At 39.8% G+C, this 15,276-nt stretch overlaps 1 protein-coding gene across 1 annotated transcript in view; it reads left to right on the forward strand.

Annotated features, from left to right (window-relative positions):
- lrba (LPS responsive beige-like anchor protein) overlaps positions 1-15,276 on the forward strand; it is a 185,863-nt gene that overhangs the window by 25,510 nt on the left and 145,077 nt on the right. The window contains exons 2-15 of the mRNA XM_053331271.1: positions 261-492; positions 1,845-1,945; positions 3,651-3,746; positions 5,902-6,023; positions 6,783-6,909; positions 7,564-7,683; positions 8,850-8,996; positions 9,540-9,737; positions 11,153-11,286; positions 12,303-12,411; positions 12,806-12,958; positions 13,390-13,558; positions 13,899-13,978; positions 14,672-14,734. Of these exons, the coding sequence (XP_053187246.1) occupies positions 261-492; positions 1,845-1,945; positions 3,651-3,746; positions 5,902-6,023; positions 6,783-6,909; positions 7,564-7,683; positions 8,850-8,996; positions 9,540-9,737; positions 11,153-11,286; positions 12,303-12,411; positions 12,806-12,958; positions 13,390-13,558; positions 13,899-13,978; positions 14,672-14,734 (1,851 nt within the window). The remainder of the gene's footprint in view (positions 1-260; positions 493-1,844; positions 1,946-3,650; positions 3,747-5,901; positions 6,024-6,782; positions 6,910-7,563; positions 7,684-8,849; positions 8,997-9,539; positions 9,738-11,152; positions 11,287-12,302; positions 12,412-12,805; positions 12,959-13,389; positions 13,559-13,898; positions 13,979-14,671; positions 14,735-15,276) is intronic.

Genomic DNA, 15,276 nt, shown 5'->3' on the forward strand with positions numbered 1-15,276 from the left:
TGACCTTTAATCCACTTGGCCAGCAGCAGCTGTGATGCACGATTAATCATCTGTCCAGGAGTGTGCACATACATAGTAATGTGAAAACATTTGTTTGTGCCCTTTTGAAGCTCTTGCTTATGTTTAACTGGAGATAAAAGTGGAATTTGTTGCACATTTGCACTTATTGCTCTTTTCTATTTTTATGATTGCTGACTGACACTGAACACTTGCTCCCCCACACCCTCCCCTGCCTCCCTTTTTGTATCTGTCCCCTCCAGCTCGTTGGCGGCCAGTTTGACCTGGAGATGAACTTCATCATCCAGGAACCGGAGAGCATCGTGTGCATGGTGGAGCTGTTGGACAAGTGCGAGCCCACCTGTCAGGCCGAGGTCTGGAGCATCTTCACAGCGATCCTCAAGAAGAGTGTCCGCAACCTGCAGGCGTGCACTGATGTGGGCCTCATCCAGCAGGTGGTCCAGCGTATATCCACCACCGACAGCATGATCGCAGGTACTGAAGACAGCAGCTTCTTGAAAAACTCTGACATGTTACAAGCAGTTTAATCAACCTGCTCATCTGGCCCGTCCTCTTAAACTCAGCTTAAGCCATTTATTGTGTTTGATTAGTCAGTTATTATTATTTTTTAATATAAAGGTCGAATGGAGTTTTGTAGCAATAACAAAGATTGCGCAAGACACCGAATTAGGCGCTGAATCCTCACAACTGCTAGAAGACGTTTGATCTTGTATGAAGGGGAAAGAAACTGTGAGAGGAATTCTAACTTTGTAAATGAAATGAATAATTTTAAATGAAGAAACCAATATTAGCATTTAAACGTTTTTCTTTCATAAAGTAACTTCATGGTTTAGCCCTCCAGCATTGTAGGCTTGAGTATTCCCTGATGTATTGCAGTAAATAAAGACACAATCATCCTGTACAGTCTCTCCAGAGTCTAGTCTGTTGCCCATCTGCAAATTAGTACAAATTAATCCTACAGTGTGCGGCTCAGTGAACTTTTCGCCGGCTGGAACAGTGCTGGCCTAGAGGGATTGTGCAGTCAAGCAAGGACAATATAGCCCAGCAGTAACCAGACAGCTGAAAGTGATGGTTATAGTAATAATCACATAAGTACAAATGCTATGCTTTTTAACATGTTCGCAAAGTCTTTCTCAAAAGTTGTTTTCATAGAACAGACATACATTTCTTTTAATTGATTCACATCTACAACTTTAACTGCATCATATTAAGCTTAAAGATTAACCTTTGCCTTTTTTAAATCCCTCTTTTGTTGCACTCACGGTAGATTTGTGGGCTGTCTCTTCCTCTCTTCACATAATTTGTTTGAAATACTGACAGACCTGCTGAGTTTGGTACTTATGTGAAAAAAAGACATGCCCAGATGTAGCTGCCACTCATCTTTGTATGTGCAGAAGTACATGTGCATACTAGTCACAGATCTGTCATACTCTGCTTCACCATTAGTCAGTAATAATGATGAATAATGATGAAAGTCAGTGCACTCCCAGAGTCTCCTCTCTATTTTAAGTCTCCTGATTTTTAACTTGGATCCTACTCATCCTACTTTAATTATTCTCAGCTCCTGGTTGCTGGGACATTACTGTAATATCAACGTCAAGATGCCAATAAAAATTGAAATCATTGTGAGGTCAATGGAAAAACTAATACTGATCATCTCGTTGAATGAGCAAATTTGTTTTTTCTGGAAATGCAGTCATCTGGAGCTTCCTTTCACCTTCAGGGTGGATAGTTACAATGTGTCTTTCTCAAACATGTTCAACCCCTGAATGTTTCTGTGGTTAACCTCTGCCTCCACTGTGTGTGTGTGTGCATGTCTCTTTCAGACCTCCTGGTGGACATGTTGGGCGTGCTCGCCAGCTACAGCATCACAGTCAAAGAACTGAAGCTTTTCTTCAGCAAGCTGCAAGGGGAGAAAGGCCAGTGGGTGAGTCAGAGTCATACCTGTGTTGGTTGTCTGGGACCTGCATGAGGAATGTACTAGCAACACTTCAACTGCTGCCGTCCCCCGGGCCAATGCCCTCGTCAGAGAGACGAGATAAATCATGTGGAACCAACCTACTACTCCATGACCAGTGGTCTTGAATCCAGAGCAGTGCTACATTTTTGATATTAGGTTGTTCATGAGATTAGCCTTAAGTTCTGAATTTGAGTTACTTCTTCCAATCTATATTTACTGCAACATTACAACATTACGAGCCAAAAGATGCAAGACTTAAAGACTTAGTTAGAGAAAATTATTTTTTGAAATAAACTGCTGTAGTTGTTGTGTGTTTCTATAAGGGAATAGCCACAGTAAACTCAAGATGTATGATGCATTCTTAAATGTAAGTTACTAGATCAAGGCAGAATCAGTGGCACAGAAGAAGAGACAGACGAGGTAGAAAGAGAAGAAGAGTTAACTTATTGATCACTGATACTAATCAAGTTGCCAAGGAAATGGGGCAAGTTGCTTTTGTGCTTCTAGATTCACCTTTCTCCCACTTTTAAGTAACTCTCGCCACTGCTCCTCTCTTCTTTTCATCTCTGTGAAATATCCAGGGAGATTTGATGGACGGAATGGGTGCAAAGCTTAACCAGGAAGTTCTGTAACAGTACTGCACATTGTAAACTAAAGCCTTGCCGAAAATTGTAAAGGGATTTCTCTCTTATTTTTCCCAATATCAAAATTCTTTGAGGTAGAAAAATCGTATCTATTAAGGATGTTCTTTGCAGAACAAATCACTTGTACACTTTAAACACTGATATTAAGAAGTTTCTCTGTTCTGCTAAAATTAGTAAATCTCTGGATGTCAATGTCTAATACGTCTGTGAGGTAAATTAAAAGCAGTGGCAAAGCTGCACTTGCTTTTTATCATTTATGGCTGCAACCATGATCTGTAAAGGGCCCTATTTTGATCGTACAACTACAAAGACAAACACAGGGTGGTAGGTCTTGGGCGCTCTGACTGTGTGGGCGTCTCTAAGCATACCTGCTATTTTGGTTCATGTAGGTGCAGCAGAACAAAGTGCAAAAGGGCTCGGTGACGTGGAATATAAAGTGGAGGATGTGATAATTAATAAATATACTATTATCACTGGATCTCAGAACACTGAAACAACTGCAGCAATCACAGTGAAGTAAGACTAGCTAGAGTAGCTTAAATGGAAAGACTGTTCTCTAGGAAGGCATATTGTTGTGTGGATGGTGCAGAACGCTGTGATGTGAAAATACCATGATTAGAATAATGATGATTAGAAGAATGTACAATAAATCAGTGTAATGATGATAGGAATAAATAATACATAATCTTGGTGAATCCGTTTAGGTTTATATGATTGCATTATCCCCAATGCTGTATCAGTTTTAAATGTCTAAGACCCCATTTCCACCAAATTACCTCCCATCTGTCTGTGCCTCATCTCCCACCTTTGCACTGCACCCTTTGTGCTTGGCATCAGACGGGCAAAGCTAATTTCAAGGTGAGGAAAAAATCAAACTGTTTTAGAAGTGGTAGTTGTGGTGCCATGTAAGTTGGACACTGAGAGTTCAACTAGGGTTTAGATTACTTGTTGTGTATATGTATGCGTGTTTGGACTTTAATGCTGTTAGCTGTCAAAAATCATCCCTGTTTATTGTGATCTCTCCTCAGCCTCGTCATGCAGTGAAGCTTTTGTCCGTGCTGAAGTACATGGCCCACAGGAATGGCCCAGACTCCTTCTTCAGCTTTCCAGGGAAAAATGCAGCTGTGAGTACACTTCGTAATGCCACAAATGTTGCCACTGCATCACATAAATAATTCCTCCTTGAGTGTTCAGTCGTAGATGACCTAACAAGTGTGAATTTAGCGTTATGAATGCTTGAGGATGTTGGGTTGCAACATTTTTCACTTTATATTAATGTGGTAATGGTCAACCACCAGAATGTGGAACTCAACCACGATAACTTCCTGAAATTTTCGAGAATTCGTGTTTTACTTCATAATAATAAGAGGGAGAAAGACGGGACTTGAGATATTACATTGTGATCTGAATTCCTTTGGTAGTTTCCATTGGTCCAGCCATTCACTGTCACATTTTTTCCATTATACAGTAGGGTTCAAAAGTCAGAAACCACTTTCCCAATCAAATCAATAGGAAAATAGTGTCAGACTTTTGGACATATACACATTATTTTAGTTACTGAAACTCAGACCTTCCTCATACCTCAAAGGCTGTGACACACTTACAGAAAAGTGTCCAGAAATGGAGCTAATACTGTGCTTCTTGATGAAACTGAATGTCTGAGCAACATACGTCTATATTATTCATGTCTGTCTGACTGACTTACTTGTTGGAGCTGTTGCTGTTCAGCTTTAGACTATTCAAACAGTTACATCTTGCCTGCACACTAATTTATTCAAAACATTGGCTTTCTTGTTCCTTGCCACTGGTATCATAGAAAATCAGGTTGGTTAATACTATAGACGTAACTTTAAATAACATACAACTGTTATTAGCTTTTGGTCACCTGCTGAGTGTTAAGTATACAACTTGCTTGGATGAAATACAATAAAATACACATTACTGGATCAGAGATTACCTAGATTATTGTACAGATATTTTAAAAGAAAGAAACATTCATTTCCTGCAGCAATATCCATTTCACATACCGTGTTAGATTTCTTTGTACTTTGTGCTCATTGCAGTTATTTTTTGCTCTTGAATTTTAGAATACATTTCTCATTACAATGGTTCTTTAATCAGTCAGTAATTCTGAACATTAATTAAGTCTGTGGGACATAGCAAATCATTTCCTTTTTGACTTTTTCTTGAGTTATCTGTGGTAGGATTAAAGGAAAGATAACATGATTATTATAAGATGAAGATGATGAACATTTTTCATCAACCTTTCATCACATTAAATGCACAGGAAACTGTGTAAATCTGTGCATCATTGAATGCTGCATCAGTCTATGTCAGACTCTTTACATTATGTGTGTGCGTGAGAGTGCAGAAGTCTGTCTTGTGGGTTTGGGTCTGATTTGGTTGATCTGAACTCCATTAGTACTGTCCTGTGTGTGTCAGCACTGTGTTTAAAGACCGTGTAAAGTGAATTCAGACCTTTTCTTCTAAACACATTAAATAGGTCATAAATGTATTTCTAAAAAAGGTGTAAAAAGTATTTCAACCATTTAGATTTGAATTGTGGAGCTAGGCTTCACACACTGTGTTTCAAGATTTCTGTGTTCAGGATTTAGTGGGCAGGTCTGAAAAGCACCGCCGCATAAACCCGCCCCAGCTGCTGTCGAGGTATAAATACATTCAGCGCACACTACTACTACTACAGTCTACAGTTAGCCAGTTAGTTGAGTTAGCCGCCGAGCTAGCAGCTGAGTTAGCAGCTGAGCTAGCAGCCGAGTTAGCCGCCGAGCTAGCAGCTGACTTAGCAGCAGAAAGCTCAGACGTAGCGTCCATGTTTCTGGTAGAGGTGGTGACTTTGATTGACAGGTGACACTTGGTAGGGTGGCGGGGTTTCAGCGGGCACTCCCACAGCATTTGGGAGCAGAGAAAGAGGCAGATTTTTTTTATATTTGGCAATTTTTTTAATCATTCAAATTTGGCAGGGTGGTTAACAACACACTTTTCTGTGGTATGTCAAAGTCAGAACACATATTTATTCTTACTTTACACAGACTTACATATGTCATAAAGAGCAATAATGGTCAAACTTTCTAGGAGGGCATGTTTGCGTGATATTTTTCCCCATATAGTGTTTTTTTTTCTTTCCTGATCTTAAGACTGACACACTGTACTAGCCAAAAGAGTTTTAAAATGGTTAATGTGTCCCTTACTGTATGTGGTCTGTGATATGTGTCTCACTATCATCTTCTGTTCTCTTCTGTTATGTTTTTTCCCTAACAGGCTATAGCTCTGCCTCCCATAGCGAAATGGCCATACCAGAATGGGTTTACATTCCACACATGGCTCCGCATGGATCCTCTCAACAACATCAATGTAGACAAAGACAAGCCTTACCTGTACTGGTAGGTAACATAGAAAAACTGTTTTCTGACCAATAAACTTTAACCCTTTTGCCTTCTAACTGTTTATTTTGTTCAAACTTCTGCATATACCACTGACTTAAGAGGTAGTATATATTTTTAGTTTAAACAATACAAAGAGAGGGGAATTGAATAAAAAGTTGGCTGTGCAAGTAAGTAAATGTGCATTTGTAAATGTTCATCAAAGTCCCCAGTATTACTGTGGTATATCTATAAACTGCTGAAAATCTGCAGCCTCCAGCCTCAAAGATGAAAAACAGTCGTGCTTCCCTCTCCATCTTTCCTGTCTCCTCATCCTTCGCTCCCTCGGCGAGAAGCGAGTAAATCAAGCCCTCCGATAATCTCATTTTGAACCAATAATTAATTCCTGTCAAAAATCTAATTTATACAACAGGGATCTGTTTGGGCTTCTGAGAAAATGATAACCAAGCCGGGCAGGCGACGAGCTGCTTGAGAGAATCTGTAATAAAAGCTCCTCTTCAGCGCAGTGTCCTTTTAAAAAGAAATAAATTCACTAAATTACATGCAGGGGCCCCATCTTGCCGGGACACAGCGGATGATGGGAAGAATTTGTGGTGCTGAGAAATGATTGTTTGCTATCTTTATCCTTTTCAGACCCTTTTAAAGTGTTCATATGATTTATTGGACACTATAACCCTTGCCCTTGTTGCCCTTGAATGTAGTCAGCATGAAACATTAACTCAGGAACTAAAGCTGTGTGTTTCCCTTCATTTCTTTCAGCTTCCGCACCAGTAAAGGCCTAGGTTACTCAGCACACTTTGTGGGCGGCTGTTTGATAGTGACCTCATTAAAATCCAAGGGCAAAGGATTCCAGCACTGTGTGAAGTACGACTTCAAACCACAGAAGGTATGAAAAGAACAAAAACAAAACACAACACACGTCTGGTAACAAACCAAGTATTCGTGCACATAAAAAGACAAAGTCCTGCAAAGGGTCTCTATCTAGATTACAGAATTCATGTCATCACACACAAAATCAATTTACATATACGCACACAATGAATCTAGACCTTGCTGTATGAAGGAACTGCCACATCTTACCTGACTCTGGGGAAAAACAAAATCAGAAGAAAGAGGAATGAGGGCAACTGGAGAGAAAGATTATCTAATACACTCAGTCCCTTCCAGGCACAATGCATGCTGAAGACCATCGCAGTCAGTCCTTCTCCTGGCTGTGATGGCACCGCCGTACCTCAACAAATCTCACGAGTCAGAACTCCTTTTAGTTGATTTTTCACTTGTGTATTTAATGCCATTATTTCATGTTAGGAAATTTCACAATGGTAAGACCTGATTGTAAGGCTGAGGAGAAAACTAAAAATCTAAGTAGGTGGGATTTAAGCTTGAGGGGACTGATTACTTAAACATGAATTAGGCTAATGGAGTAGGTTAGATGAGTCTCACCATATGCTGACTTATTGATATCTTGTTGTCTGTGATTGATACCTCAGATATACTGTAATAGTTTTAGTGTGAAAGTATGCTGCTTTTGTTTTCGCAGTGGTACATGGTGACTCTTGTTCACATCTACAACCGTTGGAAAAACAGTGAAATTAGCTGCTATGTGAACGGAGAACTAGCTTCCTTCGGAGACATTGCCTGGTTTGTCAACACAAGCGACGTAAGTAGCAACAATTTAAAAAATGCTCTTGGAAATCAGCTACAAGCTTTTGTTATATTTTCCAATTGAACAAATTCTCATGGATTATTGATTAGAGGGATAGTTTGACCTTCTTGGAAATAAACTTAATCTCTCAACCAAAGTTAGATGAGAAGATTGATGCCACACACAACTCTATACAAATATAGAGATACAGCTAGCAGATGGTCAGCTGAAAGACTGGAAACGGGTGAAACAGCTGGTAATAGACCTGGAGACTGGTGTCATTCTTCTTATGTAACTCTTTGGAATAGTGAATAAGTGTACATGTCAAACTAATTTTAACTTCTTTCTCTCTATAGCGTTTTCCGTGTGTATTTGACTATTATGGCACAAACCCCCATGGCAAAATTTACAGTTATAATTCCACTTGCTGCATTGTATACTGTGTTAGAGTTAACAAGAGATGTGGGTCCATGTAACAAGTTTTCTGTCAAATACCAAGATATTGCTGCTGGAGTGCGTTCAAAAACTGAAAGACTGAAAACCAAACCTCTCTGTCGTGCCCTTGTTGCTCACACATAGATCTAATCTCAGTCTTTGCTATCAGAGGGCTTGGGGGTGAAACCATTTTCTCCATCTTTTTGCATGGATAGTACAGGGGAAAATGATTACATACACTGTGCTCCTCTCTCACATCACAGTATGAACTCTGTCACAGTCCTCAGGATTGCTTTCTGTCATGCTGAGATATGAGATTTTTTAAATCAAATTTTTTGTAAGGAATAAAAAATGCATCTGCAGTGTAATATAAGCCTCTAGATATGTCAGTATGTCAGAAAGCAAATTAGCTACTTGATTGAGATGTGTTGCCTCACTGACCATGACCGTAGGAAGATTAACATTATCATGTTAGCTACGCTCCTAGTTTGAGGCTATGTGTTGCTGTTTATAGTAAGTGCGAACATGAATTCCCCTTTGTTCTTTCTTGCTGTTTTTGCACTTTCCTGTATTATTTCCTTCTTCACACCCTTCCTTCCTTCCTTCCTTCCTTCCTTCCTTCCTTCCTTCCTTCCTTCCTTCCTTCCTTCCTTCCTTCCTTTTGATCTTTCATTTATTTCTTTACACCCAAACAAATTGTTTCTTGTCTTTTTTACCTTTTTTGTTAATTCCTCAAACTACTGCAGACATTTGATAAGTGTTTCCTGGGATCATCGGAGACGGCAGATGCCAACCGTGTGTTCTGCGGACAGATGGGGGCAGTTTATCTGTTTGGAGAAGCTCTCAGTGCTGCGCAGATCCTGGCAATCTATCAGCTGGGTCCAGGTTATCAGGTGTGAGATCATAACACTAGAGGCAAAAGTGCTATTATGAGAGATATGCAATAACTGATACAGAGAAGTGATGTGTGCCTTACAGCTATTAATGTTCTAAATAACTAAATACTGTGCCAATGATATTTGTCTTGAAGGATGCAGTGCTTTTTTTGGAGCCTTTAAAAATAGAGAATCTGCTTTATTTTCTATGGTCACCTGATGACAAATGTTAATCAGCTTGTAAAGTCCTACCTCTTAGTTGACAACAGCAATAAAGTTAACAAATCATTTATAGTTTGAGGGCCACTACATATTCAAAGTTATATGAGTCATCTTTAAACGTAAGCTTGAAGGCAACATACTTTTGAACACCCTGTTGCTTAATGCAGTACGGTTGCAACTGTGTACGGTATTTGACACCTTACTTTATTAGTGCTGACACAGTCTTGGTCACGGACCCCTTTTACAATTTAGTTTGCCTGTTTTATTTTCTAAGGCACTGTTTTATTTTCTCTGGCACTACATCTCTTTCTTTCTCTTCTCCTACTCCCTTCTCCTCAGGGCACATTCAAGCATAAGGCCGAGAGTGACTTGCTGTTTGCGGAGCATCATAAGACCTTACTGTACGATGGAAAGCTGTCCTCTAGTATCGCCTTCACTTACAACCCTCGCGCCACAGACGCCCAGCTCTGTCTTGAGTCCTCCCCCAAGGACAACGCCTCCATTTTCGTCCACTCACCCCATTCGCTCATGCTGCAGGTAATAATGCTTTCAATTTTGGCTTCTATCGTAGGTGATAGGCTCTTGCATTGGAATTCATATTGTTGGAATTGCCATTATTTAACTCGAATCAAGAATCCATCATGCCAATACCTTTTTTGGAGCAATACCAGTACAAATTCATTCATCACCTGTGTGCCTGCTCCTTCCCTCCCTCTGTTCCGTATGTACCACATTTTATTTAGTCTTTCCTCCTCCATGGTAATGAAAGTGGCCCAGTTGGCATCTTTTCATTTTAATAGCCTCATTAGGGCAGAGGTGCAAATGTGTTGAGCTAGCCAGACTGCTGCAGCTGCTGAAAAATGCCACGCTGGTGGGCTAATTATGGAATTAGCCTTCCCTGCAACTCCAGTTTGGTTTGGAACTACATGCTGCACAAAAAATGTCATGCATTTTTCCTTTTTAGAAGTGGTTGGTTATCTTTGTGGAAGTTTGCCACTTTGTGCTTGAAAATGTGCACGCACGCATGCACATGCAAAAACACACACACACATACACACACACACACACACACACACACATACACAGACACACACACACACACACACATACTGTACACACACACAGACACAGTGCCATGTCTTCACTCACTTTGAGTTGTCTTTTCTCAAGCACTAATTGAGTTTTCTCTCATGCCCTCTCATCAAAGAAGATGCTTTGTTTCCTTTGTTGGGGGAGATTTTTGCTGCCACAAAAACATATGCCCCTTCCACCACACAAACTCACATAATATGTGACCTATATTTTCAGCTTTGCCATGCCATGCTCAAAAATTCCAATCCTATGGAGATGAAAAAGTTTAGCTAAACCACTGCTGGTGTTGCAAAATATAACAACACAGACCCCAGCTGGTGAACTAGACTACCTAATATTAAAAGGAAAATTTAATCGGTTTCTGCCTCATTTCCTGTGTTTTCAACATTCTTATGTCGTTGGTCAATTAAACTAACAAAACTAAATACAATCAAAGGGTTTACACTTGAGTTTGAGTTCTTGAATTGTATCATTTACCCTCTCAAACAATGAGCATATCCACAACCTGGAATTTTTATAGAAACTGTTGTAAAAAAATGTGTTAGCAAAGGTAAAAATGGTTTAAGTTTAGGATAAATATTAGCAGTCAAAGATTCAGATGTTTCATTATGATTTGTGCTCGTTAGAACGGAAAGCAGATTGAAGCAGTACAATAAAAGAACAGTGTTTTATTCGTTTGTGATCATTTAGTATTCTTTCAAATAAATGAACACATAGAACCAATTTATTGCACATCACAATGATTAAAAGAGCAAATATTGTGACTGAATTAGATGATTACTGTGTGACTCATATATGTACATTGGCCGTGTTACATGTTAAATGTAACCATATGGATTCATGTGCGTTTGTTTCTGCAGGATGTGAAAGCGGTGGTGACTCACTCTGTCCAGAGTGGCATACACTCTATTGGTGGTGTGCAGGTCCTTTTCCCTCTCTTTGCACAGCTGGATTATTGCCAGCCCTCCAGCCACGAGCTGGACACCTCTGTCTGGTAAACATAAACACCAAGACACACGCACACACAAACACACACTTAAAATGTTCAAGGAACAATTTGTAGTTTTTGTTTATTCTTCACTCAGTTTTATCATGATTTCGTTTGGTATCAAGCCACTGAGATAGCGTATAACATATAATGTGTAAATATTTAGGCTGCTGGTTTGATGGTTGTAAAGTAGCATAATCAGTCAGTTAAGCTCCAGTGTTATATTTGTGCTCAGGCATAATGGAAACTCCTGCTACTGCTGTACTTTACAGCTGATGATTTTCTGGACTGCCATCCAGAAAATCATGTTCTGCTTACAATGTGCAACTTTAACTAGTGAATTATAGCCTTTATTAATATTTATTATGCTGGAGAAAATTAAATTGGCTAAATACTGTAAGCCCCTTTCAGAAATTGAATACTATTAATTCAACAATTTGAAGATGTGTGAGACACTATTTAACTTATTTTTAAGATGATATTGGACATAGTGTTTCCCCTGATAGTTAATGGGGAGTTGAAATATTTACTAGTATAAAATAACATTACATCAAGCTAAGATATAGGTTTTCACTACAAATGGCTGGTATAGAGAGAGCCCATTAAGCCTATATTTAAACATTTTTAATTGGCCCCACCTTTTAAGCCTATTACTGCTGGTTTTTCAAATCAGTCCATCAACTATCTGTCAACAATTGTTTGTGCTATCGCTATATAACTACAGTAAGTGTTAAAAAAGCAGTCATGAAATAGGTTTTATGTTTTATGTCATGCTGAGCTTGAAAGCTGTGAGACTGTCTTGTAACTGCAGCGTTGTTGCTGCGTGTGCTGCCCTCAAGGTGATGCTAAGTAGAATCTGTTCTCCCAGCACAATGGGGACACAACACCCTCATTCAATCACATTTCATGTAGGATATGCCCTTCACAGCCAGGACTTTGTCAGCAGCTTACATAGATTATTGTCACTGTCTGACTCACTGTCTCTCTCTCTGTCGCTGTTTGACTGTTTGTGTACCTCTTAGCTGCACTTTGCTATCCTTTGTGATGGAGCTCTTGAAGAACTCAGTGGCTATGCAAGAGCAGGTCCTGGCCTGCAAAGGCTTTCTCGTCATCGGCTACAGTTTGGAGAAGGTAAGACAAACACAAATTGACTCATCTGGCAGTGAAATCCACAAGAGAGCTATCCTCCTCTACCAGTAGCTATGCTCATAATAAACCCAGCAAAGTAATAGGGTTGATCTTCATTCCCTTAATACCACAAACACACTAACATAGGCACACACCAACACCAGCACTTTATACGAGACAGACTTTGTTTTCCCTCAGCTGTATTTAGAGGTCACAGCTGGCTTGTGTGCTTGTTAGGCAGAAGAGGAGCTCCTCATCTTTCTCTGCATGTGTCCTTTCCCTCCTCTTTCCATTTTGCACCTCATTCACCCCTTTCACTGACCTATCATCCCCTCCCCCTTTTTCCACCTCCTATTGTGCTACTTTCTCACTCCTTGTCTACCTGTCTGTGCTCCAGTCTTCCAAGGTGCATGTGACGCGGCCTGTCCTGGACATTGTGCTGGCCTTTTCCAGATACCTTAGCAACTTGCAGAATGGCATCTTGCTGCTCAAGCAGCTGTGTGACCACATTCTGTTCAACCCTGCCATCTGGATTCATGCCCCTCCCAAGGTAACATGAATAAAATGTATGAATACACACATACACAGACATGCACAACAGCACATTTTTTCTCACTTGGTTACCTTTGTAAGGATGCAGATATGCACATTCACATGTAGACTCAAACACGTATTGCTTACTACATACAGCTATGCACACTCACAGATCTGCACAGTTAAAATTACCTCCTTTTGCTCTTGCCCTACTTTTTATTTTCAGTGTTTCACAGTTCAGCTTGGAGTTCAAGGTTATCCCCCCACCTGTAACTCGGTGACTGCTATTTAAGTGAGAATGGGTTGCCGGCAACCCTTAGAGGCTTAGAATCCTCCATGTTCTTCTCATAGGAACAAGAATCAAGGACACAGTAAAACTGGATTGTTCCACCCAAACTCTAAAGTGTGTAAGTATGTGAGATTTCAAATGTGTTTTGTCTCCTACAGGTGCAACTGACACTGTACACTTACCTGGCGACGGAGTTCATCAGCACAGTGACTATCTATAACGCCATTCGCAGGGTGGGCACTGTGCTGCAGGTCATGCATACACTGAAATACTACTACTGGGTTATCAACCCCCAGGACCGCAGCGGAGTCATACCCAAAGGCCTAGGTGAGAGTGCCCACAAAATGCAAAAGTGAACTGTGTATATGAATGGTGTTCCCATTCCTCTTCTCGCCCTCCTTTCAAATATGTATTCAGGTCGTGCATGTAGAGACAGATTTCACATGCAGACACGAACATGTGCACAGACATGTGTGCACAAATAAACACACATTCTCACATGTTCTTACTGGAAATCCTACAAATGATAAATCAAGTGCAGAACTTTACTTTTAAAAGAAAAAATAAGCAGACTTTACAATTTCTTGCCCTATCTTCTTCATCTCCTGCACAGTAGCTCATTTATTAGCTACATTCAACAGTTATTGTCTGCTTTTTGGATTTTCAGATGGTCGAAGGCCAAACCAGAAGGAAATCCTTTCGTTGCGAGCCTTCCTGCTTTTGTTTGTCAAGCAGCTCATAATGAAGGTAAGTTTATGCCCCGTCACACATAGAAACAGACCCACCTCGACCTACATCCCTAGCAAACACAGCTGAGGAAGTATTATATTTGGATGCCATTATTATGTTTACTAGTAGTTCCTTAGTGATAATGTGCCTAACATGTACTGTAGCTGATGCTCTCCAATATCAGTGATCATCAGTGACACCAAGATAAGTAAGAACAAACTAGCTGCCACTTTTTACAACAGCAAGTGGAGTTAACTCTTGGCCAAACTGTCATTCTTCTTAAATGTCAGCGAGGGGTTTAAAACTTTCAGCTATCGTTACAGCTGCCCTTTGGCAAATAATTTGCTGTGCACTTAGTAATGTATGTGCATACATTTTATTCGAACTAGCAAGTGTAAAAAAAAAAAAGCGTCATATCCTTAATCTTGGAAGGACTTGTTTAGTTTTTGAAAATCAATTAAATACTTCTAATATATGGATCTTATTTGAATATGTCTGAACCTTTCCCTTGTGTCTTTTATATTGAACCAGATATACATATTTCTTATTAAATGTATAATTTTGTGCTGTTTAAAGCTATGATGTGGTCATCTCTTCATCTTAGAGTGGAATGAGCAATGATGTCCTCTCGTGGTTTTCTTATCATATCCACATTACAAATCAAGTTTGGGTTTTCATAATGGTGAAATAATCCGTCCAAATATATTTTAGGATCATGGAGTGAAGGAAGACGAGCTACAGAGTATCCTCAACTACCTCCTTACCATGCACGAGGTAAGAATGCATACTGTACTGAGCAGAAGAAACCTCACCACTAGGTGGCATCATAACACTTCTGTACTGTGTTGTGTCTTCCCACCACCTGATATGCACAGCAGGAACAGTTCCTCTTGCTAAAGGAAGAATTACTGTTTCTTGTTATTTTTCCAAGTTTGCCAGTTAGAGATCCTGACAGAAGTGGTTTTGTTTACAGTGGAGTGATGCATAACAAATGAATCAGTCAGTTTGGTCAGTTCCACAATAAAACCATGAAATAATAAGGGGTCATTGCAACATGGCTCAAAAAACCACCATTCAATCTAGCTGCCCTTAAATTTATAGAGCACATATTGTAATACTTTAGTTCAGAAGCTTTCTACTGAATGTTCTCTCTGTTCTCCCATTACTGCTGCTACCACCACTACTATAGATTATAAAAATAAACAGCACATATTTGCTTTGACATAAAAAAACGGACTTATACTGTATCTTTATTCTTCTATATAATTCAGCTTTATTAGATGTAGTTTTACCATAATAGCCTCAAGTCTTCTCTT

Source organism: Scomber japonicus, chromosome 2, assembly GCF_027409825.1.
Source record: "Scomber japonicus isolate fScoJap1 chromosome 2, fScoJap1.pri, whole genome shotgun sequence".
NCBI lineage: Eukaryota > Metazoa > Chordata > Actinopteri > Scombriformes > Scombridae > Scomber > Scomber japonicus.